We start from the raw sequence: 27,817 nt of genomic DNA, 5'->3' as shown, positions 1-27,817 counted from the left end.
CGTTTCACAGCGCGTACGATCGCGCTGTAAAACGCCCGACGCCCCAAGAAGTACAGGAGCTTCTTTGGGGCGTCTTGTCGCGCGTTCCCGTACATAGACTGACGGGAAAGCGCGACAATGTGCGTTCGCTTGTTCCGGAGCCGCGTCTGTAAACGCGCATAAAATCGCGCATACAGAGCGCTCCATCCCGTACGCTCAGGTCTGAACGCAGCGTCACTCTGTGTTTTACCGTCCATCTGTTATTCCTCCTAAAAATGAAGAATAAACTAATTGGGCATTGCTAGTCACCTTGTCAAAGGGATGTTTACCTGCACTGTCTGACACTTTTTTCATATTATATTTCAAGAGCCCTAACCTTTTTATTTTTATTTTTTTGTCAATGTAGTTGTATGAGGGTTTGTTCTTATATTTTTCAGTGGCATCATTTTGTATTGTGACATGGTGGTCATAACTGTTTAGATGCCGCAGTTACTATTGATCACGACATCCAAGGGGTCATACTGTTGGGATCTTTGATCTGGAAGTTGCTGTAGGAACCTGGCTGTGTATTACAGCTGCGGTCCTGCTGATGACTGTATGCACACAGTAACGTAATAATATGACATCAGTCCTCTGAGGACTCGTGCCTGCTCTGTACTATTACGTTACTGGTCTTCAAGCGGTTACCTAAAACTTATGAATATCTTCGTAAACAATGCTACACTGCTGATTTTACACACAGTTTTTTAATCTTTACCTGCGTAAGTATTTTATGTCCACCTAAAACCTACATTTTAAGAGGTGAATGATGACTGCTGACGCAGCAGCTAATGCATCAGTCTCTGACACATTTCTGGTCCCTGGAGAATGATGCTATGAGGACTCAGCACTTTGTCTTGTTCTTGCTCTGTGTTCACCAATACACCCATGCACGAGCCCCATCAAATTATTTCTCTATTTCTGTCTTGTAATTCCAGTCTGATATCGTACATTTCATACAAGAGTGTAAGCTTCTGGGTGCAAAGTTCAAGGAATGCATGCACATTTACATCCATCTCTTCTGTCTTATCTACCTGAAACAAGGATTCAATCTTTTATCACAATAGGATCAGAGGTGTCCCATATCCTAAACTGCCAGGCCAAATACAGCGCTTTCTGGAAGAAAAAAACATGGGGTTGTCTCATCCTGATAACACCTTTCCTTAGGACCTGTTAGAGTACATGGACACCCCCCTTCTTAAGATACCATCTAGGAGAAGAATGGGGAACTGGCAACATAGAGTGGCCTTTGCTTTAGTGGACCTGGTCATCCATGTATTACCTGGATGCCCATTCATTTGAATGGCTGATATGTCATGTGGACTCTTGCAAACCTATAACAGCTGAGCCCTGGGGGGACTTCTGATGCCAGGCCAACAGTGATCAGCTGATTGCAGTGCCGATACATATTACATACATATATCGGCTGCACCAAACGATCCTGAGATGTCTGTGGGAAAAAGGATTTAGCTGATCAAGCTGTGAAGGTGTTTGGCCACCTTAACACCTAGCTGCATCAGGCATGGTTGTCTAGATGTCAAGGAGACAATCGATGCTGGAAACTGCTCCTTTCAGAACATGGAGAAATGCCCTATAGGTCTCATGCACACGACCATGTCCGTATTATGGACACCTTCTGTGTGTAATTTGCATTTTTCTCACTCCCATCACTAGAAATGACTATTCCTATACAGACAAGAATAGGACATGTTCTATAATCTGTGGAATGGACATACGGATGCAGACAGCACACAGATGTGTTTTGTGGACATATAGAAAGGAATATCGTAGGTCCGTATGCAGTCTGCAATAAATGAAGATCAGACATGGATGCAAAATACGGTTGTGTGCACAAAGCTTTAAAGGGGTTGTCCCATCACAGACAATAGGGGCATATCGCTAGGATATGCCCCCATTGTCTTATAGGTGCAGCTTCCACAGCTGGGACCCACACCTATATCGGGAACAGAGCCCCGCAAGGTTGTGGCTGGAGGACTCCGGTCCGGCCACCATCAAGCGCACTCCCCATAGCAGTGAATGGGAGCGCACCGCGTATGACCGGCCACCGCTTCCATTCACTTCTATGGGCCCGACGAAAATAGCCAAGCCAGCGCTCGGCTATTTTCAGCGGCCCCATAGAAAATTAATGGAGGGCGGCTGTGCATGCGCAGTGTGCCCTCCAACACTTTCGGGGCTCCATTCTCGATGTAGGTGCGAGTCCCAGCGGTGGGACTTGCACCTATAAGACAATGGGGCATATCCCAGACAATCCCTTTAAGCAAATATTACCTAGTGTATTCTTCATATACACGTCAGTTTTCCAAGCACTAAAAACAGCAGGAAATGTCTTTCATATACACCAATCAGCCATAACATAAAAATCTAATACTGTGTAGATCCCCCTTGTGCTACCAAAACAGCTTTGACCTGGCGAGATACGAGCTGAACAAGACCTCTGAAGGTGGCCTGTAGTATTTGGCACCAAGAAATTGTCAGGAGATAGTGTAGGTCCTGTAAGTTGCAAGATGAGGCCTCCATTGATTGGACTTGCTTTTCCAGCACATCCCATAGATGCTTGATGATTGAGATCTGGTGAAGTGAACACCTTAAACCCTTTGTCATGTTTCTCAAACTGTTCTTGAACAATTTTTTCAGCGTGTCATTATCGTAAAGAAAGGAGTCCCTGCCACTAGGGAATGCCCCTGCCAAGAATGGGTGTACTTGGTCTGTAACAATGTTTAGATAGGTGGTACGTGTCATGAATGTCAGGGTCCAAGGTTTGTCAGCAAAACATCCTTTGGACATCATATTGTCTCCACCACATTGGACCGGGGGTGGCATGGGCACTTTGAATGGTCTGTGGCTATACAGCCCCATATACAACAAGCTGGCATGCCTTGTGTGTTCTGACACGGTTCTATCATAGCCAGCTGTAGCTTTTTCAGCTTCTCTATGGGATCAGCCTAGCCTTCACTCCCCAGGCACATCAATGAGCCTTGGACACACATGACCATGTCATTGGTGGTTTTCCAAGACTACTTATGGTAGATACTAACCACTGAATAACGGTAACGTCCCACAAGATCTACTGTTTTGGAAATGCTCTGGCCCAGGACCAAACTGGTCCTTGTCATTCAGACTATCCTTAGCTGCAAGAACGGTCTGTTCAATTCTTGCCTAATAGATTCCACCCCATGTCAGGTACCATTGCCACAAGATAAACAATGGAATTCAATGTCAGTGGTTCTAGTCTGGGTTTCTACATGGAGGTTGCATGCATTTGACTGTAATACATCATATAAAGGGTTTTTCTAAGACTTTTTAACTGTTGAGCTATCCTCTGGATAGGCCATCAGTATCTGATCAGTGGGGGGTCTTCACCTGGGACACCCACCGATCAGCTGTTTGAGAAGGCACCAGCGCTCCTCTAAGCACTGCAGCCTTCTCACAGCTTACCAAGAACAGCGCCATACATGGTACCGTGGCTGTGCTTGGTATCGTAGATGAAGGTATCGCTTGGTATCACAGAGGAATCTTACATCACTGGCCTAAGGAAAGCTGTGAAAAGTGAATATTAGACTGTTCAAAAAAATAGCAGTGTATGTATTCTTCTTTACAAACTCAAACATTCACTATAGAAACTGAAAAATGTTTGAAGATTTTGCTTTCCTTTGAGTCACTTAACTAATATTTAGTTGTATAACCGCTGTTTCTGAGAACTGCTGTACATCTGTGTTGCATGGAGTTAACCAACTTCTGGCCCCTGTGAACAGGTATTCCAGCCCAGGATGATTGGACCACATTCCACAGTTCTTTTCTATTTCTTGGTTTTGCTTCAGAAACTGCATTTTTGATGTCACCCCACAAGTTTTCTATTGGATTAAGATCCGGGGATTGGGCTGACCACTCCATAACGTCAATCTTGTTGGTCTGGAACCAAGATGTTGCACGTTTACTGGTGTGTTTGGGGTCGTTGTCTTGTTGGAACACCCATTTCAAGGGTATTTCCTCTTCAGCATAAGGCAGCATGACCTCTTCAAGTATTCTGATGTATTCAGACTGATCCATGATCCCTGGTATGCGATAAATAGGCCCAACACCGTAGTATGAGAAACATCCCCATATCATGATGCTTCACTGTCTTCACAGTGTACTGTGGCTTGAATTCAGTGTTTTGGGGTCGTCTGACAAACTGTCTCCGGCCACTAGACCCAAAAAGAACAATCCTACTTTCATCAGTCCACAAAATGTCTCTTTAGGCCAGTCAATGTGCTCTTTGGCAAATTGTAACCTCTTCAGCACATGTCAACAGTGGGACTTTGCAGGGGCTTCTTGCAGATAGCTTGGCTTTACATAGGCGTCTTCTAATTGTAACAGCACTCACAGGTAACTTTAGACCTTCTTTGATCTTCCTGGAGCTGATTGTTGGCTGAGTCCTTGCCATTTTGGCTATTCTTCAATCCATTTGAATGGTAGTTTTTCGCTTTCTTCCACGTCTTTCAGGTTTTGGTTGCCATTTTATAGCATTTGCGATAATTTTAGCTGAGCAGACTATCATTTTCTGCACTTCTTTATGTTTTCCCCTCTCCAATCAACTTTTTAATCAAGGTACACTGTTCTTCTGAACAATGTCTGGAACGACCCATTTTCCTCGGAATTTCAGAGAGAAATGCACTGTAACCAGCATGTACAACATTTGCTGCCTTACTTCCTTAAATAAGGGCAATCATTGCCACCTGTTTTTCAAAAAATTAATGCCCTCACTCATTGAACTCCACACTGCTATTATTTTGAACATGCCTCTTTCAATTAGTGATTCAATTACACAGAATCAGCAGCATGCATGTCTGTTGGATTTCTATTACTCTACTACACCTGCTAGTAAATTATTTGCCATGTAGAACATATATTTTTTTTTACCAAAAACAGTGATTGATCAGGTTAGTGATGTATGACTGCTATTATTCTGAACACAACTGTAAATATGAATATACACATTTACGTCTGATTTGTCCGTGTTTATAAGGAAATCAACAGACCTTTCTAAATGGAACACCATAGAGCACAGCTATCACATGTCTTACGAGATGGAGAAGTCAAAATGGTGCACTATACAATGTATAACATACAGGAGTCACACGTTACCTCATGGCTGTCATACACATACAACAGTAATTTTCACAAAAAAGGGCAAAAGACAATAAGAAATTTGGGGCAACAACCGTAGGTTGCCTAAAACCACACCTATGATATATCTTTCTACAACTATGTGGTACCTATTGGAGTATATTGTGAAACAAAGGAAAGGTGTGCATGCAGAATTCTACAGGCCAATTGCGTCATTCTAATACTGGCCAGTTGTCAATTTCCCTGCACGTCATAAAGTTGCCCCTTTGTGTAGAAATACAACCTTGCCAGAACCCAACAGCAGAGCCCTGGGTGTAGGAGAAGCGTTTCAAGACGGACAAAGACAGAGGACAGTTGGACAGCAGATGGATGAGAGCCAAGTTTATTCCGCTGTGACACCAGCTTTACGCCAGTGATAGATCTCACCCATGAGAGCAAGTAATGAAGAGGAATAGTCGTAGAAACAAAGCTGCATTCCTCTAGCTGACATATCGATCAGCTTACTGAATCAAAGCTATTGACCCAAAAGACGTTCTCTGTCCCAGGACAGAAATAAGCCTGCATTATTCCGAGCCTACAGAAGAGGGCAGTGCAGAGCTCAGGTAGATAACTGATAACCCCTGCTGTGTCGGGAGAAAGTGAATAAGCACATTCAGAGCAGAAAGGAGTTCTCCATCAGCATCAACAAGGGGTTAATGCTTTGGAATTCTTCCTATTATTTGCTTCTGATTCTACTCTATCATTTCAGACAATGCAGCGTGCACATTAAACTTTCTTTTTTGTTGTCCTTGGTGTGCCGTTTTCACCAGCTACAAGCCTCCGTAGCATCTCTTCTCCTCTCATCATTTGGTTTTCTGTGTTGTAAGCGGTGTAAACTGATGAGCGGTCACGGCGAGGTGTTTTCCCTACCGCTCATGAAACCCAATACGATGACAGAGATGAAGCCCTGAATCAACAGCGTTAAAATGTGGGTTTTTGGACTGCCCTGTTAGCTGGGTACAACGCAAAAACACATGTCCACAGTATTCTTACACCACCCACTCCCACCAGCTCAACGCTACAACTGCTCACAATATGCACCCCCATTTGTACCCTGCATTATGGATAAGACATATGCTACTATACAGCTGTATAATGTGTCATACACCATGCAGGACGAGAAGAGCTTAAAGGGGTGGTCCAGGATCAGAAAAACATGGCTGCTGTTTCCTTCTAAAAAAAAAAATGCACCACCTCTGGGCACAGGTTGTGTCTGGTACAGCAACTTGGCTCCACTGGAGTCAATGGGGAACTGCAATATCACACACAACCTGTGTAAGAGGTGGTGCTGTTTTTTTTTTTTTTTTTTAAAAGCAGACATGTTTTCCTAATCCTGGGCAACTCCCTTAACATGAAATGAGTAATCATACCTGAGCATGAAATGCAGTATTTAAAGGGGTTGTCCGAGTTCAGAGCTGAACCCGGATATATCCGCATTTTTCACCCAGGCAGCCCCCCGATATGAGCATCGGAGCATTTCCTGTTCCGATGCTCTCCCTTGCCCTGCGCTGGATCAAGCAGAGCAAGGACGTTTTTGCTTTTGTTATTAACACTACTAGGCGGTTGCTACTGCCTAGCAGTTTTGCTGGTGACGTCCCCGGTGGGCGGGCGTGCTTTAGCGCTTCCCTAGCCATTTTACAGGCTAGGGCAGCGCTAAAGCCCACCCATGAGTGCCGGTGACGTCACCGGGCTAACTGCTGGGCAGAAGCCTCCGCCTAGCAGCCCCTATGGAGAGCCCGATACGTCATCGGAACTTAAAAAAGAAGTTCCAAAAATACAGATACGTGCATCCCCCATAGAAATTAATGCATCAGTGTGCTACCCGCAAAAAATGCAGACAGCACACGATCGGAAAATATGGTTGTGTGTATGAGGCCTTAGTTAGAGGGAGCCTGTTATCAACTTAGTAGGTATCCAACTAACTGGACAGGGCAACAGGACAGTTTAACAGCATTACCCCCCAAGAATCTGTTACTTTCTGTAGATTTCACAATGATCTTAAAGATAAGTTTAATACCAGTGTGTGATGTATGCAAATGTGATGCCTGGAGTCATGCGGGCGGTGCAGAAGCCTTGCAGAGTCACAGTCATCTCTGTAAGCACACCTTAAACACTCCTCATGGCTCTAACATGCTGCGAATGTGCAGTAATACCTCTTCAGCGAAGCACTCCAGACATGTGCAGTCAACAAAGGTATTTAGCGCCTCGGATTTATTGGCGCACTTCACATGCATAGGATCTGTAAAATAAGTGGCTACAGCACTGCACGCATGGGATTTCACAGCCGCTAGCACTGATGTTAGGGACAATGCAGACGTCAATCACCAAGGTGTAGGAGTGCTTAAAGAGATGACTCCGTAACTTTGCAAGACTTCTGCACCACCCACATGACTCCAGGCATTGCATACCGATGTCTTTCCAATCAAAGGAAAATTTACAGAAGGTAACAGGAGCATGGTTGCAATGTTGACTAACTCTCCTACCGTTCCATCCAGTCTGCTGAGTATCCAAAAAGAGGATATGGCCTATGAGGTCACTGCTTTGCTAGGGGAGGTTCTCCATCACACAGCCTTCGAATACAGCTGAGAACTGGGACTTCTCACAAGACCCCGCTTTAATATAGCTTCTAATGAGATCGCATCTCACTCAGACCAGTTATATGTCATCACAGACAAGAGCCCAACTGCTGCAAAGAGGGTTCTTCTCTGCGGAGGCGTCCTCTTCTGGTCTGAATGAGACGCTGTGAACACGGAAGCTATGCTACAGCGGGGTCTTGCGAGAAGACGCAACATCATGCTACATCATGAAGCTGTATGACTTCACAGCGGGGAGATACCTCCACTAGCAAATAAGGGAAGTGACTAGCCACCTCTCTGAACAGGAAGTGGAGGGAAACCATATTCATAAGTGGAAGTATGCAATGCTCAGGGAGACATGGCTATTTAGAATATATAAATATCTCCCTTTTTTTGGATTGGTAACAGGTCCTCTTTGAGTGATAACATTTTGGCAGCCACCACTAGAGGCAGAGCTTGAATCTTCTGCATATGATCAAACAGTAAGCAGAAAGTCCTAACGCTCCCTCTAGTGGTGGCTGTAGGCGGCCAACATTTTATCACTTATCTACTGTATGTCTATTGTGAGCTCTGTATCAAGAAAACTAAGCTTAGTCTACTGCAAAGTTAAATTCAGAAATTAATCAGCAGAGAATTTTAAGCCTACTTAGAGAAAAATGTGGCCTCAGCTGCCAGCGCCAAACAGGGCCAGCGTCAGGCCTTTTCCAACAAGGACCTGGCCACAGAAGTTGATTCTACAAGATTATGGCTTAGATACTAGTCATATTGCCTGTATGAATGCTGTAAGTAGTGTGGTGATCTTCCCCTGAAATAAAATTCTAGAAATAATGAGTTTGCAGTAAATGGTTATGCTAATAGCTCGTCAACCTTTATTATCAGTATATCCTACAAAAAAATCACAGTTGTCATTTTCAGCAAGAAAAATATCCTGTCTATATTTTTCAGCACTCAGCCTGAGGTATTTCTACAATTGTTACCCTACATTTCACTCCTGAACAATTGAAACAGAGAAGGCGATATAAACTTACTCAGGCAGCTGTGCCCATAATGCACCAGGAAGTCCGCTCCTAGCGCCCGCGCCGTGTAATCATCCACGCAGCACGCTCCGTATGTCACATCTCCCATCACCACGGTCTCTGCCGACGTAAATCTATGGCCAAGAAACAGGGACATGAGACCAGCAGGGAATATTCATTGCTGACTGAAGAACACATGATAAATGGTCTGTATTAAAAGGGCATGAGACATGCAAAAAATACATTTGTCCTAAGTCCCACTGCAACAGAAATGCTAACAGCTACAATAAGTGCAGTTTTTGTAGACATAACCACATAATAAAAAGCTCATAATGAATATTACAAGTAATTAAAGGGGTATTCTGGTTATGGAAAGTTATCTCCTATCCACAGGATAGGGGATAACTATGAGATTAGTGGGGGTCCTGATGGTGGCACCTCCACCGATCATGAGAACGGGGGCCCCGTAGCCCGTGGAGCTCATGAAATGGAGAGGGTGGCTAGTCGGAAAAGTGCTCTGCCGCTCCATTCATTTACATGGGAGCGCTGGAGAAAGGCAAGTACAGCGCTCAGCTGTCTACGACGTTTCGAAAGAAATGAATGGAACGGCGGCACACATTTCTGACCAGCAGCTCCCTCCATTTCAGGGGCGCTCCAGAGGGTACGGGGCACCCATTCTCGTGATTGGGGGGGGGGGGGAGGGCAGCAGTAGGACTCCCACCGATCCTGTGGATAGAGGATAACTTTCTTTAAATTCTCTCTTGTCCAAAATCTGTTTCAGTCTAAGCACGAAGCCATATAGGTTAGGTGCCTTGAAATGTAATCATACTTATGGAAATCCGGTCCTCTAATCCTTAGAATTGCGTCTTTTTACTTTTATGCAAATAAGACTTTTGGATCACTGTGGGCAGGATCACACCGTTTGTTACACCCAGCTTCCCCTGCATCATCGCTACCGGCTCTGAAATCTCAGGGACTGGGCGGCGTTATATCGAAATATTGGTGATAATTCTGCAGAACCTGTTTTGTTTATTACAGCTCTTATGCATCAATGACACAAAATGTCTGACTGCGCAAGCGTGAAAAAAGTGATGTTTTAATCCTCGCACTGGAAGCGTGCGACATGTGACATATATGTAATACACACCTGCTATTAGCTCCCTACCGAAATTCACAGAAAAATCACTATGAAAGCTATGATCCTGAGAAGTCTGCTGACATCTCAGGATTGGAAAAAGTGAGTCTTGAGGAAAACAGCACTTGCTTTAATGCTAAGCAGATAAGGATGAAAAGTACAAAACCGATTAGACAAAACACAAATGTGTTTGTTCTGCTCTCCTTGATTTGCTCCGATTGTTATCAGCTGCCTTCAAAGGGGCCTGCACGGTGACACAGAGGTCTTATTTTTCTTCTTTTCTTTTACAGCCATCGATCACTGTATTTTAAAGTGACAGCAGAAAGGCGTATTTTTTTAAACTTAAAGGGGCTGTCTCATTGCTAGGATATGCCACCAACATCAGATAGGCGCTGGTCCCACTTCTAGGACTTGCACCTATCTTCAGGACGGGACGGCAGCTGCGCATACGAGGCCGCCCACCATTTATTTCTATGGGACTGCCGAAAGTCCCATAGAAGTGAATGTAGCAGTGGCCACATTTGTGCGGTGCGCTCTCCGTTCATTTATATGGGACTTCTGAAAATAGCCAGACTCGCTGGCTCGCTCGGATATTTTCCGAACTCTCATAGAGCTGAATGGAGAGCACACTGTGTATGCGTGGTGCACTCACCTTCACTTTCAGGGGCCCTTTCTGGAAATAGGTGCGGGTCCCTGAGATGAGACCTGCACCTGACATTGGTGGCCTATCCTAGCGATATGCCATCAATGTCTCAGATGAGACAAGCCCTTTGATGTCCACAGAAACCGTTGGATAGGTTTCTTTTTCATTTTGGCAGTACTATACGACTAAACATGAAATACAAAATACAGTACTGTCCTCCTACAGCAGTCAACACAAATGATAAGAGCTCCTATAGAGATAGGTAGTTTTGTCCTTTTGGAAGGAGAACTGGCTTGCACCTCTCACTCAGAGAAGTGCAATACTGGGACACTCAGTACTCTTGTCCTTTTGGAAGGAGAACTAGCTTGAAAGTCTCACTCAGAGAAGTATTACGAGTGGGTCTCTCTCTCTCTGGTCTTCTAGGACTTATATTTTTCTCCGTTTTTTTAGTCCTAGGAGACCTTAGAGTGCGATATACCAATTTTCAGGGCAACTGGAACATATTTGATTTGGGTAGAAATGATTCGGGCGGAATAATATTTTTAAATAAATTGGGCAAATTGGAGATGAAGCGAATTTCAAGAAATTTGCTCATCTCTAATCCAAACCTACTGCTCACATTAGTACTGGCTCACCTTCTGATGTGCATGGGACCTTCTGGCTTGTCTGATCCTTTTAATCTTGGTGAGATAAAGAACTGCCGGAGATCTCTGTCAGCGGCGTACTCTATTCAGAACATGCTCTGGGAAACTGAGAATGCGAGTGGAAAGTGAGCTAGTTGTCTGCTAAATTGGCCATTCGTTATATCTCATGTGTATGCCCATCCTTAGGCCTGGGAGCAAATTAAGGGTCAGCTGCCACAAATGGCTCCAAGGAATACTAAGATAATATTTTTGTCCATGGAATGAGCTCCATGTACACAAACAAAAAGCTGTTCTCCTGGAGATTAGTCATTGAGGACCAAATTACAACAATTTGGGCACCAAGGAGCTTCCTGCTATATGCTTTGTCTGTTACTCTGGAATTACTATAAGGTGGACCACCACCAAAAGATAGATAAATGAGATTCAACCCAATCAGGTTCACCCCACATACGTACACATTATTATCCAGGTCATACGTTTTAGATGGTTGTTGGCCAAATGCCTCCATACACCCGGAGCAATGTGTTCAGAATAGGGAAGCTGAGAAGCCACTGCAGGACACCTCTGACGGTCACTTATCTCACCAGGAACAAAAGGCTCAGGCATGTGAAATCCAAATGTCCAATTTTTTTTGGGGGGGGGGGGGGGGAAAGAAGGCCCCAGAAATTACTAGCTGGATGGCCGGTCCCGCGTTTGTCCAACATTAATCTAATGTGTATGGCCAGCTTTACTCAGCCTTTGACAACTGTTCACATGGTGCAGTGCTGCGTGGCGGCCATTGTTGCTGTGGTGCTGTGCTGGTGGGTTGGTGGGGCCCAGTGCCAGGGTGGCATTGTCAAACAGCAGGGGTGCTGTTTGGCTGCTGAGTCCCGCCGTCTGCTTGTGCGGTGCTGTGGCGCCGGTGGTCGCCACGCAGTGCAGCGCCAAATTTAGAGAGTAGGTTCCCACTCAAGGAAGCAACCTTGTCATGGTGAGTGGGCTAATGCTTTTTGATCAAAATGTGTACTAATGCCTCATGTAAGCATGCAACATAGGGGCCTGTATACTAATTATGCTGAGAAGCAGTTATTAGATCAAAGCATAGCATGAGGAGGTGTAATCCAGGTTCATTCTTGTTTTTGGATTAATCTAATGTGTATGGCCAGCTTTACTCGACCTCCTGACTTCCATGAAGGATGTGATTTCAGCCATATTTCAATATGTTGCAAAAGACAGGTCTTTGTTCTTGAGCTTCTTTCAGTTGGAAAAGATTTTCAGTTGTCTGATAATGCTATTGCCTAATAGCCATGACTTGCATATCATCTAGAATTTTCTTCACTGCGTTCATCCAGGTTTTGCAGCGGGGTGACTGATTTGATGTTTTCATAAGTACCTACGGCGGCATCAAGGAAAATGTCAAACACTGTCTTCGTTGTGTATGCTACAGAACGTCAACTCCCTCTGCAACATGCAAAGCGGGCAGCCATATAACAGTCATGCATGTTAACTCCCCTTTTAATATTGAAGCTTTCAACAGTCTTGCCCTCGGAGCTGAACTCGTTACCATCCAATCCGCCGAGAGTATGAGACAATTTTATTACTGCCACCATGGTGTTCATCCGAAAAGCGGGGGAATTAATGTCACTGATATTCTAGCGTCCGGTTAGCGTGGCTGAGTCATAAAGTAGTTCATTGAAATTTCACAGATAAGGGCAAGGAAATAAATTCAGAATTACTTCTATCAGAACACTAAATCCAGACAGGATTTTTATTTTATTATTATTTCACTGTAAAGGTGAGGAATGTAGGAAAAGCTAAGTAAAGGATTGTGCCTTTAAATCGATGCCTTCAAAAGAGCAAGCGGCAGCCCTATAATCAGGCTGGAATAATCTCAGATCTGTGCCTCAAGCATTAGATGCTATGTTTAGCAATTATCCCTTCCATCCCTATGTGCGAGAGGTGAGGCTGATGGGCAGACCGAGGAGCGATGAAGCCCACTGGGCACTTAACAGGTGATATTAATAGTGATCGGAAATGACAAACCGCGTTACAACAGGAGGAGCAGAGACAGCCATTGATTTCAAGATTAACCCATTTACACCCAAGCGCATGGCCGTGAGTCAATGGGGGGCGTCCCAATCCACCAACCTACAATGAGGGTTAAACAGTTGCTTCTCTTCCCCAGCATGGCTTAAGGTGCCAGTGTCACAATACGTTATAATCTGCAGCATTTTCGGTGATGATCAAGACTGGTGTCATAGTAGGAAACCCCTCCGGGCAATGAGTTGTCAGGAGAATTTGCAGAAGAGAAAAACAGAACACAAAAAGATGGAAAAGCAAAAAAAAAAAAAAAAGGAAACATTAAAGCGCCTTCAAAAGATAGAAAGTAAAGTGTGAACCGAAATAGACTTAAAAAACAAAGCCTCATGGCACAAAGAGTCACAAGGATTCCGAAAATAATCCGGCATAAACCAAGAGTAGGACTAGAATAGCGAGGCTGGACACAGGATAGTCAATCGTGATTAGAGGGAGAGGAGGAAGAGCGCGGTCTTTACACGAGTATGACAAGCTCATTGGATCATTAATTAGAAAGGAGCCGGTGTTCTGCATCCTCATATGGAAATTAGTTCATGGAGAAATGCAAATCACAAAATAATACAGAGTCCGCCGCCTCTGACCACTGTACACATTTGTAACATTAAGGAAATGCACTGCAGCTTTCCCATATACCTTCCACTCCAAAGTCTAAACATGCATTTATCACATGCTATTTAGGCTCCATTCACACATCCGTATAACGGGTCCGCATCTGTTCCGCAAATTGTGGAACGGGTGCAGACCCATTCATTCTCTAGGGGCAGGAATGGATGCGGACAGCACACAGTGTGCTGTCCGAATCCGCATTTCCGGAGCGCGCCCCCGATCTTCCGGTCCGCGGCTCGGGGAAAAAAATAGAACATGTCTTATTCTTCAAGAATAGGCAGTTCTATGGGGGTGCCGGCCGGGAGTATTGTGGATCTGCAATGCACTACGGACGTGTGAATGGACCCCAAGGTTTGATGTATACGTCAGATAAAAAGGATACAAAAACGCAGAACATTGCGTTCTTGTATCCTGCAGAGTCCGGTAAAAAAAAGTATGTATATATATATATATATATATATATTGTAGGGGATCAGCTCTCTTTCGGGGGTCATTTTCACAGATATCTTCAGGACACCAAGTTTAAGATCCAAACACGGTGCTTTATTGCGGCACATCCGCATAAACATAAACAATAATACAAAATAATAAACACTCGCCCGTCCAGGCTCTAACTAAACATACTGTAATATTCCTGACTCACCTAAGTACTTGTTCACACCCTGTGAACACAAGCGGCTTTCTCAGCCAATGTCCCACAGCCTCCTGGCTGTACAGAGCACAGTACTCCCACTGTCTCCAGTCCAGTATCTTCCAATTGACTTTTTTGTTCCATAACCCTCAGAATCATTTAAGAAATTCCAAATGACTGTCTTACTGCGTCCCACCTCAGCAGCGATGGAGCGCTGTGAGACCCTGCTTATGCAGTTCAACAACCCGACCACGTTGAAAAAGGGAGAGTTTTTTTGCCTTTGCCATCACAACGTGTGACTACCTGACAGAAAATGACAATGAATCCACATCTTTGCACAGATTTGGCCTTTTAAAGGCATGTGGTCCTAAAATTTGGATCAGCTGAAAAACAGCCTGTTTCAGTTTAATCGTTATTTTCAATTAATTGAATGCTCAAAAAATGTTTTGTCTCATTCTCATTTCTTCTTGTTGCATGTTGAAGCTCTACTTGGAACCTTGTTAAGATCCAACAATGTAAAATGTGATTTTTTGCCATTTTTCAAGTGGTCTTAAACTTTTGATCAGTACTGTAAGACAACATTATCTTCACTACATGGGGAGATATCACAGTTAGAATTCGGGATGAAATGAATGCAGTTAGAAGTTAAAGTAAAAGCAGGTTTTACGTGCAATTATTCCCGATTTGATTTCTAACAGTAATAACTCAGGTTTAGTTTAGGCTAATAATTAGCTTTTGTCATTTTGGTCTTGTTTGAAAACTGGCATTCCAGGCTTTCATACAAGAGCATGCTTCTAGCTGCTATCAATGGGGATATATTAGCCCCTTCCCCTTCCACTTCGACCCGAGCTCAGCTTGGGAAGAACAGTTAAGTACTTTTTCCACAGCCTGAGCTGAGCTCGGGCAGAACAGTTAGGTGCTTTAAGGGGTTGTTTACACACACAAATTTGCTCTGACTTTTTTGTAAAAACACTTAAGAAGCCACTTTTTTTCAAGCAGTTTTTCCATATAGAGAAGAGGATGGAAGAACGCGGGGGGAAAAAACATTGCTTTAACATGCTGTGTTTTTACAATAACACCAGATGCAAAAAAAAGCCCACAAAATTTTAAAAAAGGAGCAAAAACTGCTTGCATGCCCATATCATATTTCCCATAGATTTTCAGCTAACATCTGGAGTTGGCGTTTTTTTTTAACAATGCAGGTACAAAATGATGCCTTTAAAAAAACAAACAAAAATGCAAAAGGTAGACTACAGTTAAGTTCCTGAAAAGCACTGCAGCTCAGGTGAATATTGCAGCATAATATCCATTGTGACATTAGGGTGGCAATTATATCAATACCACTATTAATTAAAGGGAACCTGGCAGGTTGAACATGCTATCTGCTCTGCAGGCAGCACATTGAAGAGCAGGAGGAGCTGAGGAGATTGATATATAGTTTAATAGGAAAAGATTAAATATAAGGACTCACGCACACGACCGTATGTTTGGTCCCCATCTGATTCAAATTTTTTGGGGATCGGAAGTGGAACTATTCATTTCCATGGGGTTGCAAAAGATGCGGACAGCACACACCGTGTGCTGAAAGGAATGGGTCCACAACCGATCCGCATAAAATGCAGATCGGATGCGGACCCAACATATGGTCGTATGCATGAGCCCTAATCTTGTATTTCATTCATTTTTGTTCCTGCTCATTCTGGACTTTGAGGTCAAAGAGGCGGTCCTATCAGTGATTGACAGCTCTCTCGTTTTACACCGTCATGGTAGGAAGGCTGAAAATCACTGATGGGACCGTCTCCTTGACTTCAAAGTCCATTGCATCATCAAGGTGACAGGTTCCCTTTAATGGGAGTCCACGGGTTAAACAGAACTGTTTTCAGGATCTAACAATACATTGTAGTAATAACAGAACCTATTCAGTGTTGTACTCCATTAAATCTTGTAGAAAATGTGCCTTAGCTGTTTAGTGCAGTTGCTTTTACTAACATTTACTAAAGGTCACATTATAACAGTGCAATAGCCGATTTTACAACCCTCTCAACTCTTCATTAGTACAGTATGGACGCCACTTGGTATTTAGCTCCTCGCCTTCCTCGTTATCAGTTGTGCCTACTGACCCCGATGCTGTCCCAAGACACTCGGTTTACCTATGTTTAATAACTAATTACGGGCTAAATTGTGATCTACTTTGAGGATTCTGAGCACAGGGATTTCCGAGTTTAATCATGGTGCTCCTCAAGTTAATTAAGTAGAAATGGTAAAACAGCAGTCAGGCCATTAGTATGTCTGTCAAGACAAGTAGATTACCCACATACAATTTAGATATAACGGTATATAATTATAATCATTGTGTTTGACGCTCATTTGACATTCATAGTGAATTACTGCTTGGGCCTTAAAAGAATATATATTCTATCTGGACATTACTGGGCAAACCCCAGGACCAGGTAGCCAGTGCAGCTATACAAGTGCTGTAAGGCCTAACTTTTTGGGTTCTTCTCTAATGAGAATTATGGAATACCGTATATTATTTTATGACTACAAAAAACCCAATGGACTCCTGGAGTGGTGTTAATGGCTTCAGTAAAAAACTGTATTCTCATGATAGTCTCTGCCGAACAGAGCAACTATCAGGACTATACTAAAAGGGTCCATAGGTGTGTCTAAGTGACCATATGGTGTTACTTGTTACGAGTTTACACTGGCCGATTGTCAGGAAGGGAGCGTTCCTTCCCGATAGTCAGCTGCTCGCTTAGGGAAGGAGACCGCTGCATTTACACGCAGCAATCTCCTTCACAGTACGAGGATCGGGGATGGCTATAGCGATCCCTCGTCCCCATACAGATACTTATTTTTTTTTTTTCTGAGCAGCAGATCTGCTGCCCAGAAATGATGATTGGTGTGCCTGCACAAACGAGAGGATCACTCAAGCGTTTTGCTCATTCATTGGGTGATCAGTGGAAAATTTAGATGGCCAGATTATCGGGAATGAGTCCTCGCAGGAACAGTTGTTCCCGATAATCTGGACGAGTACTGGTTCATCCAAATCCACCTTTACCTTGAAGAAGCAACTAGTCCAGTCCTGAAACTGGTCACCATTTTTTTACACCTATAAATTGAAAATAAAAATGTCAATACTTACCTGCAGTGCAACATGGAATCCATTACAGCGGTGCCTGAAGGCTCCAATCCTTTCCCATATTCCCTTTGCCATCGTACAAGCATTGGACATACTGTAGTTGTCAGGCACCCTAGGCAGCCTTCGCCTTGTGTCATCTTAAGTGTCCTCCTCTTATTCCCACCACACTGTGAAAACTAACATTGCAATACCTTACAATGTATCAGACTGAATCCCAGTATCCCAGCCAATCAGCTCTTTGAAGAAGTAACGGCACTCATGTGAGCGCTGCCTCCTCTTCAAAATTATCATCACACTGCACAACCCCTTCAAAATAAAAATGTACGTATGACCACAAAAGGCACAGGCCTATTTAGCTCGTACGTAAATCGTAAAAGCTCCTCTACCCGGCTATGCCGGATAAGGTGAACTCTGGCAGTCTTTTTCTCTGCTGGTATAGGATTTCACAACAGATATGTGAATGCAGTTCAGTAAGATGGCTGCACTCTTTAGTATCCAAGGGCACAGTAACATAAGTGGGGCTGGGTTCAAATCTGTGCTGACTAACATTATTCTCAGGGCCGGCTCCAGGTTCATGTGGGCCCTTGGGCGATAAATCCCAGTGGGCCCCCATGAGGCATTTTTTTACATTGACATGTCCCCCTGTGGCTCCTACACGGTATAATGACCCCCAGTGGCCCCTATACAGTATAATGACTACTAGTGGCCCTTCACACAGTTTAATGAACCCCCAATTCCCCCCCACTGTATAATGACCACCTGTGGCCCTGCATTCAGAATAATAACCCCCAGTCGCCCCCATTTAGAATAATGACCCCCAGTAGCCCCCACACTGGGGGAATACTGTATGGAGGGGGCTCTGGGGGTATTTATACTGAATGGAGGGTCATTGGTGATCATTACTAAATGGGGGACACTGGGGGTCATTATACTATGTAAAGGGCCCTCACAGTATAATGACCCCACAGTGGCCCTCCATTCAGAATAATGACCCCCAGTCGCCCCCACACTGGGGGTTATACTGTATAGAGGGGGCACGAGGGGTTATTATATTTAATGGGGGCTCTGGTGGTCATTATGCTAAATGGAGGGTCAATGGGGATCATTATACTAAATGGGGGGCACTGGGAGTCATTATACTGTGTAAGGGACCCTCACAGTGTGATGAATGACCCCCCAGTGGCTCCCTCACATACCTATCATTGCAGGGGAGCTGGTGGTCCTGTCATTCACTAACCGCAGCTCCCAGCTCCCCACATGAACCTGGAGCCGGCCCTGAATGACCCCCAGTAGCCCCCACACGGGGGGAATACTGTATGGAGGGGGCTCTGGGGGTCATTATACTGAATGGAGGGTCATTGGTGATCATTATACTAAATGGGGGACACTGGGGGTCATTATACTATGTAAAGGGCCCTCACAGTATAATGACCCCACAGTGACCCTCCATTCAGAATAATGACCCCCAGTCGCCCCCACACTGGGGGTTATACTGTATGGAGGGGGCACGAGGGGTTATTATATTTAATGGGGGATCTGGTGGTCATTATGCTAAATGGAGGGTCAATGGGGATCATTATACTAAATGGGGGGCACTGGGAGTCATTATACTGTGTAAGGGACCCTCACAGTGTGATGAATGACCCCCCAGTGGCCCCCTCACATACCTATCATTGCAGGGGAGCTGGTGGTCCTGTCATTCACTAACCGCAGCTCCCTGCGCTCCTTCTCTCCTCCGGCCCGCTGCAGCAGTGAGCCAGGCCTGGAGGAGAGAAGGAGATGTGCAGTGATGGAGCTAGAACTGACTGGGCCCCACAGCAAAATTTAGTACGCCCCCCTCCCCCCCAATGTGTGTTCACATTACGTTTTTCCTATCGGTTTGATGTATACACATGTGCAGCACTCCACATTTTTGTATCCTGCAGAGTCAAGTAAAAAATGCATACGTTAACGTATATGTTTTTTTACCATGGAACTGTATGGTGAACGGACGCCACTGTACGGCATCAGTCTGAGGCATCTGTCAATGCATACATTTTCAGTATGCATTAAATGGATGGAAAAAATAGGATGTGAACCCAGCCCTAGTGTCAGAATAAGCCCCAGTACACAGCGGAGCAGCGTGGCGGAGAGGGGGGGCCGCCATGTACTGACAGAGCGCTACCTGGTCCTGGTGGTCAGGGATTAGGACTGTGCTTCCCAAGGATCATTTTCTACTGGAAAATACAGGGCACAGTATAATACACTAGAATCTATATAATATAAAGATATTAGCCCCACCCCCCGAATAATCATACGATTAGGGGGTCATTTATTATATAGAAATACGTCTATATTAGGCGTATTTCTGACACAGATGTGGCGCAAAGGTCCTTAATACCGCAATCTGTATCTTTTCCCGCTCATGCCAGGTCTAAAAAAAGTGGTGTGGGCAGAAAGGGATACAGTTATGGCCATCCAGTTATTGGATACCACCGCCATATAGTGATAACACCGCCATATAGTGATAACACCGCCATATAGTGATAACACCGCCATACAAGGATAAAACCACCATACAGTGACCGGATAAAAGGGTATAAGAGGGCACAGTACAGGGAATGACTATGGGCACTGCACAGAGTGTGGTAAGAGGGCACAATGCAGGGTATAAAGGGGCACAGTACGGGGTGGGGGGCACAGTCACATGACCCTGTGATGTTAGAAGGTCCTTATGGTGAATGCGGTTCAGATGCCACCATAATGAGAGGCAGAGGAGTGAGACAGGGGCCTGGGGCCCTGGATGGACAGGAGGGGTGGACACAGCAAGTAGGTTGAAGGGGCTCTGAGGGGGATTCATACAAGTAGTGGCAGGAGGTCTGTGCAGGGCAGCAACAGGAGATAGGAGGGTGGGACAGGAGCTCTGGATACATGAGGGAGGAAAGGAGACAGCAGGGGCTCCATAAGGGTGATATAGGACAGTATATGGGGGGGGGGGGGGGGGGGCAGGTGTCATGGAGACAATCAGCTTAATAAAACAGTAACACAACTAAATAGAATGAAGCAGCAGTGTCCCCCCCTTTCCTTCTGTCCCACAGAGAAGAGCCAGTCACAGTGCAGACTCACAGACTGTCTCCACACTTCTCTGCTCCAGCTCCAGCCCTGCGGTCTCTCTCCAGTCTCCTCAGGCAGCGTGTCCTGTGTAGAGGGGGCGTGTCCTGTGTAGAGGGGGCGTGTCCTGAGTCTCTGCAGCTCAGAGGGCCCACCAGAGGGGTACTGCGTATGTGAAAGGACAGCAGTGAGAGCTCCCATCTGTATTGATGGAAGTGCTCATAGCAGCTCAGTGGGCCCCCCCAGGAGCATTGGGCCCCGGCACTTGCCCGGGGATGCCGGGTTATGACGCCGGCCCTGATTATTCTGCTCCATCAGAGGAGGCAGACGTGTCAGGAGAGCTCAGAGGTCCTGTCTAAGGCCGAATGCACACGGCCGTGTTCCGCGGCCGAGAGCGGCCCGTGGTATGCCGGGCTGGATTCCTGTTCAGAGCAGGAGCGCACGGAGTCATTGGTTGCTATGACGCCGTGCGCTTCATGCCGCCGCTGCTGTACAGTAATACACTGATATAGATCATATGAGTGTATTACTGTAGTGCAGCGGCGGCATGAAGCGCACGGCGTCATAGCAACCAATGACGCCGTGCGCTCCTGCTCTGAACAGGAATCCAGCCCGGCATACCATGGACCGCTCTCGGCCGCGGAACACGGCCGCGTGCATTCGGCCTAAGTGTTAAGATTTGACTTAAAATGATCACTCATGTTTCTCCCTCTAGCAGCTCATTCCTCCTCCCCTCACCTTTCAAAAGATTTCTATGAAATTGTGTGCATTTGTCTAAACCTCTTTCATCTTCCTCCCTTTTCCAAAGACTTCTATGGGCATCATGTAACCTGATCCTTCAGTGAGCTGACAGTCAGTCTCCTCTCTCCAGACAGACTTAGAAGAAGAATATTTTGGGAAGGGGAGAAAGAGGTATTTTTCTCAGATAAGATATATTACGTTTTTTATATTCTCCTGCATAATTGATTTATGCAAAGTTTGTTGAAAGGACAGTGACTATTTAAGTGGTCCAATATATCCAACTCTTTACCCAACTGTTGTCTTTTCATTAGTTGATATGTAAGAGAATAATGGTGCAGACTAGACCCTTCTTTATGGATAACTGAACATTCTTCTTATTCCTCTAAAATAAAAAATAAAAAAATAAAAATCAAGCAAAAACAATTTTTTCTAAATGCCATTGGTGGTTAGTACTTTAAGACCTCTGAGACAGGTGGTGATTTTCACACTCTTCCTCCTGTGAATGAAGATTTTGCTGGCTATCCCCGTTCTGTCAGTTCACAGAAGGAACCTCCATTCACCCCTTCCCTCATTTCGCTCCGAGGACAGACCATTAAGTTTTATTACAAGTTTTAAGGCAACAATTTTGCTAAAAGGTTTCCAGAGACATGTGGTGAGTGAGAAAGAAAAAGGAGGGGAGGGAACCTCTGCCCCCGTCATTCATACTGAAGTGCATACAGTAGACAGTCCAAACTCAAACATATGGGAAAAGAGAGCACTTAGCTATCAACTATGAACAGAACGGTGCACTGGAATCTCAAAATGGGATAAGATTACAATAGTTTGTATAAAACTATTAGAATAAAACAACCAGTATGAAGAAAACTGCCTTAGACTTCCTATATTCTCAAGTGAGAACAATTCAAACCGCATACGAGGATGCAAAGACTAAATTCTCTAAAGTATATATTATATTGTTTATAGGCACTGGGCTGTAAAACAACCTAGAATAATGTAAAGATAATTGCATTACATCGTTTAATATGACACTAATGTAGTGCATGTAAATATGTCAGAGAAGTCTCTAACTGTTGCTTATTAAGTGCTTTTAGATGCAATATTGCTGATCACAAATGCAATAATCACTGAGCGTCCAAGTCTCTAAAAAGGAGAAAAAAGCCTCCCCCCCAAAAAAACATATTAAAGATTTACAATGTCCATGTTAGAACATCTGGAGAAAAATGCCTACGCCTGTTTTAGGCGTAGAAAATTGTCTAAATCAGGGATCAGCAACCTCCTGCACTCAACATGTTCTGAAACTACAACTCCCAGAATGCTCCGTTTACTTTTATGGAAGTTGGGAGAACAGCCGAGCATGTTTGCATGCTTGAGTTGTAGTTTCACAGCAGCTGGAATGCCGAAGGTTGCTCATCCCTGTTCTAAATGTAAACCAGCAAGGAAGCTGTCTTAAATTTAGACCGGCGCTGGATACGCCAAAGTTATGTAGAGCCCTGAGCCTCTTCATAACTTCAGCAGATCCACCACCAGTGCAGGGGCTTATTAAGGCCAGTGTTTTAATAAATGCCCCCCATTGTTCTAACAGAATTCTGGCTTGTCCAGGTGATCTTTGGCAAAGATGCAGACGGGCAGCAATGTTCCTATGCTCTTGGCATGATCTTTGTTGTTCAACCACTCCAGCTTCTGAGAGCTCTTTTTCAGGCAAAAATGGAGCGAGAGTCGCAGTCTTGGTCTTATTTTAAAGCTTAGGATCTGCCTAAAAGCCAAGATCCAGCCTGAATTAGAGAGGATTACATTGAGCTGCATATGCTATACTTGCAACTCTCTCTTCAGTTTGTGTGGAAGAGGAAAGAGGGTTGGAGAGTGAAGAGCAGGTAGTATGCTGAAAGAGTAGAAGGCCTACAAACCTTACTCCTGTCTCTTTATGGGTTTAGATTATCCCAGGGAAAGGGATGGCATTAAATTTTATGTCCCCCCCCCCCCCCCCCATCAATATGAGATAGCATGCTTGCTATTGTTTTCACGATCTACGTGATGCCTAGCGGTCAGACCCCTACTGATTAGACATTAAAGGGGTTGTCTCACTTCAGCAAATGCCATTTATCATGTAGAGAAGTTAATACAACACACTTACTAATAGATTGTGATTGTTCAATATTGCCTCCTTTGCTGGCTTGATCCATTTTTCCATCACATTATATACGTCTATTTGCCATAGTTACGACCACAATGCAATCCAGCAGTGATGGTCATGCTTGCACACTATGGTGGGTGACTGCATATTTTATGTGGCATCAAAATCATTGCAGCACACGTCCTTGTGTTAATGAGATGTGTTACAGGCAATCTAATTCTAGGAGTATGGAATAGAACGACCGTAAAAACGATTGTTCCTTAAACCCCCTTCTTATAATTGCCAAAGTGAAAATGAAAGTAAACGAGCGCTGATTGACTCTGCATGTTGTTGTTGGGCGCTCGTTCTGGGATTTAATCAGCCTGTGCAAAAAGACCTTTAGGCTGGGTTTCAATGTTCATTTATTTATACAGTTTTTGAAGTTAAAGCCAAAAGTGGATTTATAAAAGCCGAGAAGACTCCATCTTTCCTTTATACATGTCCTCTATTTATGATTCGTTCCTGGCTTTGGCTTCAAAAGCTGCATCAAAAAACCTGAACATGGAAACCAGCCTAAGGGTGCCTTATATGTTGTAGATTTTACTGCAGAAGATTTTCTGCAACTAAAAATCAGTTCTATTGCACCATCAAATCTATCATAACCAAATAGAAAGAACATGGCACAACAGCATACCTGCCAGGAGACGGCTGCCCACCAAAACTCACAGACCGGGCAAGGAGGGCATTAATCAGAGAGGCAGCACAGAGACCTAAGGTAACCCTGGATGAGCTGCAGAGTCCACAGCAGAGACTGGAGTATCTGTACAGAGGACGACAATAAGCCGTACGCTCCATAGAGTTGGGCTTTATTGCAGAATGGCCAGAAGAAAGCCATTACTTTCAGCTAAAAATAAAGGGGCACGTTGTGAGTTTGCGAAAAGGCAAGTGGGAGACTCCCAAAATGTATGGACAAAGGTGCTCTGGTCTGATATGACTAAAATTTTACTTTTCGGCCATCAAAGAAAATGCTATGTCTGAAGCAAACCCAACACATCACATCACCCAAAGAACACGATAACCACAGTGAAACATGGTGGTGGCAGCATCATGATGTGGGGATGTTTTTCAGCATCCGGGACTGGGAAACTGGTCAGAGTTGAGGGAAAGATGGATGGTGCTAAATACAGGGATATTCTTGAGCAAAACCTGTACCACTCTGTGCGTGATTTGAGTCTAGGATGGAGGTTCACCTTCCAGCAGGACAATGACCCCAAACACACTACTAAAGCAACACTTAAGTGGTTTAAAGGGATTCTGTCACCTCTTTTTACCCTATAGAGATGCGGACATGCACGGCTAGATCGCTGCTAGCATGTCCGCAATATACCTGTCCCATATCTCTGAGTGGTGGGCGGTGCTGGGCTCCTTCACGGGGGCGCGTGGCTGGGCTCCAGAATGGTTAGTGCAGCCCCTTGGGCTCCTTACCAGGCTGATTTACATGTATATAAAATAATTTTTTACGCTCAATAAAACCACTCAGAGATATGGGACAGGTATATTGCGGACATGCTAGCGGCGATCTAGCAGTGCATGTCCGCATCTCTATAGGGTAAAAAGAGGTGACAGAATCTCTTTAAGGGGAAACATGTAAATGTGTTGGAATGGCCTAGTCAAAGCCCAGATCTCAATCCAATAGAAAATCTGTGGTCAGACTTAAAGATTGCTGCTCACAAGCGCAAACCATCCAACTTGAAGGAGCTGGAGCAGTTCTGCAAGGAGGAATGGGCAAAAATCCCAGTGGTAAGATGTGGCAAGCTCATAGAGACTCATCCAAAGTGACTTGGAGCTGTGATTGCCACAAAAGGTGGCTCTACAAAGTATTGACTTTAGGGACGTGAGTAGTTATGCACATTGACTTTTTCTGTTATTTTGTCCTATTTGTTCTTTGCTTCACAATAAAAAATAACAAACATCTTCATAGTTGTGGGCATGTTCTGTAAATTAAATGAGGCAAATCCTCAAACAATCCATGTTAATTCCAGTTTGTGAGGCACCAAAATACAAAAAAAGTCAAGTGGGGTGAATACTTTTGCAAGGCACTGTACCACCTACCTAAATATTGCTACAGACTAAGTACGCCCCCTCATGGCAGCAGTATTCCCTAATGGCAGTATTTCACCAGGATAATGTGCCCTGCCACATTGCGAAAACGGCTATAGAATAGGTTAAGGAACATGACAAGGGCTTCAAGGTTCTGACTTGTCCAGACTTAGGCCTCATTCACATTTCCGTTTTTCATTGACGTGTGTTGTCTGTATTTTCTACGGACAGCACATGTACCCATTGATTTAAATGTGTCTGTTCACATTTCAGTATTTTTATTTTTTTACTGCTAGCGGGTCAGTAAAAGAATCATGGGGAAATGCACTACTTTGATCCGGGATGCGGACCAAGCATGCCCATTGAAGTCAATGGGACCGTGAAAATCAGCTGAGCAACGTCAGTGAATTGAGGATGACACACGGATGGTAAAAACGGACACACAGACCAACCACTGATCTTTCACAGACAGCTTCATGGATGAAAGAATTAGATGATCTACTAGTTGAGGAAATGGCTAAAATGACATTGAAAGGGGAAGTTATCATTATGGGAGACTTTAATCTTCCTGATGTAAACTGGAAAACCAAAATAGCTAGTTCTGCCAGGAGTACAGATATTCTAAATTCCCTACTGGGATTATCTCTACAGCAAGTAGTTGAGGAGCCAACCCGGAAGGAGGCCATTTTAGATTTAGTATTCACAAATGGGAATTTGGTATCTGATATTACTGTAGGGCAAAGCTTGGGATCTAGTGATCACCAGTCAGTGTGGTTTACTATAAGTACAGTGACTGAGTCACACCACACAAAAACAAAAGTTTTAGAATTTGGAAAAACAGACTTTTCTAAAATTAGATTAGTGGTATACGAGTCCCGATCAGATTGGAACAGTTTCAATAGAGTCCAGGAAAAAATGGGACTACTTAAAAGTGGCACTATTAAAGGCAACAGAAAATTGCATTAGGCTTGTCAGTAAAAGCAAAAAAAAGGAAGAGACCACTGTGGTACTCAGCAGAAGTGGCCAAAATCATTAAAAACAAAAAGATAGCATTTAGTAATTATAAAAAAAAAAAAAATGAGGATGACAGGCAAATTTATAAGATTAGGCAGAGAGAGGCCAAACAAGTTATAAGAGCTTCTAAAGCACAGGCAGAAGAGAAATTAGCTCAGTCAGCGAAAAAAGGCGATAAGACATTCTTCAGATACATAAATGGAAAAAGGAAACTAAAACAAGGAATTAACAAATTAAAAACAAAAGGAGGAAGGTATATGGAAGAAGATAAAGAACTAGATGACTGCCTCAATGAATACTCCTGTTCAGTTTTTACAAAGGAAAATTAAGAAAAAGGACCTCAGTTAGGAAGGAAGACTAATGAATCTTTTGATGCATGTGTCTTTACAGAGGAAGAGGTTCTAAGTCAGCTGTCTAAAATTAATACAAATAAGTCACAGGGGCCTGATGGGATACACCCAAAGCTATTAAAAGAGCTCAGCGGTGAACTAGCAAAACCATTAACAGATTTATTTAACCAATAACTGGTAACAGGAGTCGTCCCAGAAGATTGGAAATTAGCAAATGTTGTGCCCATTCACAGGAAAGGTAGTAGGGAGGAATCGCGCAACTATAGGCCAGTAAGCCTGACATCAATAGTGGGGAAATTAATGGAAACCATACTTAAGGAGGATTGTGGAACATCTAAAATCCCATGGATTGAAAGATCAAAAACAGCATGGGTTTACTTCAGGGAGATCATGTAAAACTAATCTTATTGATTTTTTTGATTGGGTGACTAAAATAATAGATGGCGGAGGTGCAGTAGACATCGCTTATCTAGACTTTAGTAAGGCTTTTGAAACTGTCTCACATAGAAGGCTTATCAATAAATTGCATTCTTTGGGCTTGGACTCCCATATTGTTGAATGGATTAGGCAGTGGCTGAGGGACAGACAACAGAGGGTTGTAGTCAATGGAGTATATTCAGACCATGGTCTTGTTACCAGTGGGGTACCTCAGGGATCTGTTCTGGGACCCATATTGTTTAATATCTTTATCAGCGAAATTGCAGAAGGCCTCGATGGTAAGGTGTGTCTTTTTGCTGATGACACAAAGATTTGTAACAG

At 44.1% G+C, this 27,817-nt stretch overlaps 1 protein-coding gene across 1 annotated transcript in view; it reads right to left on the bottom strand.

Moving 5' to 3' along the window:
• The window catches only part of DPH1 (diphthamide biosynthesis 1), a 293,541-nt gene that overhangs the window by 126,424 nt on the left and 139,300 nt on the right, over window positions 1-27,817 (bottom strand). Inside the window, exon 4 of the mRNA XM_040423565.1 lies at window positions 8,789-8,910. Coding sequence (XP_040279499.1) covers window positions 8,789-8,910 — 122 coding nt within the window. The remainder of the gene's footprint in view (window positions 1-8,788; window positions 8,911-27,817) is intronic.

The sequence above is a fragment of the Bufo bufo genome, chromosome 3, assembly GCF_905171765.1.
Source record: "Bufo bufo chromosome 3, aBufBuf1.1, whole genome shotgun sequence".
In the NCBI taxonomy this organism is placed as follows: Eukaryota; Metazoa; Chordata; class Amphibia; order Anura; family Bufonidae; genus Bufo; species Bufo bufo.
The sequence above is the reverse complement of the archived record's forward strand: the minus strand, read 5'-3'. Positions and strand labels throughout refer to the sequence as shown.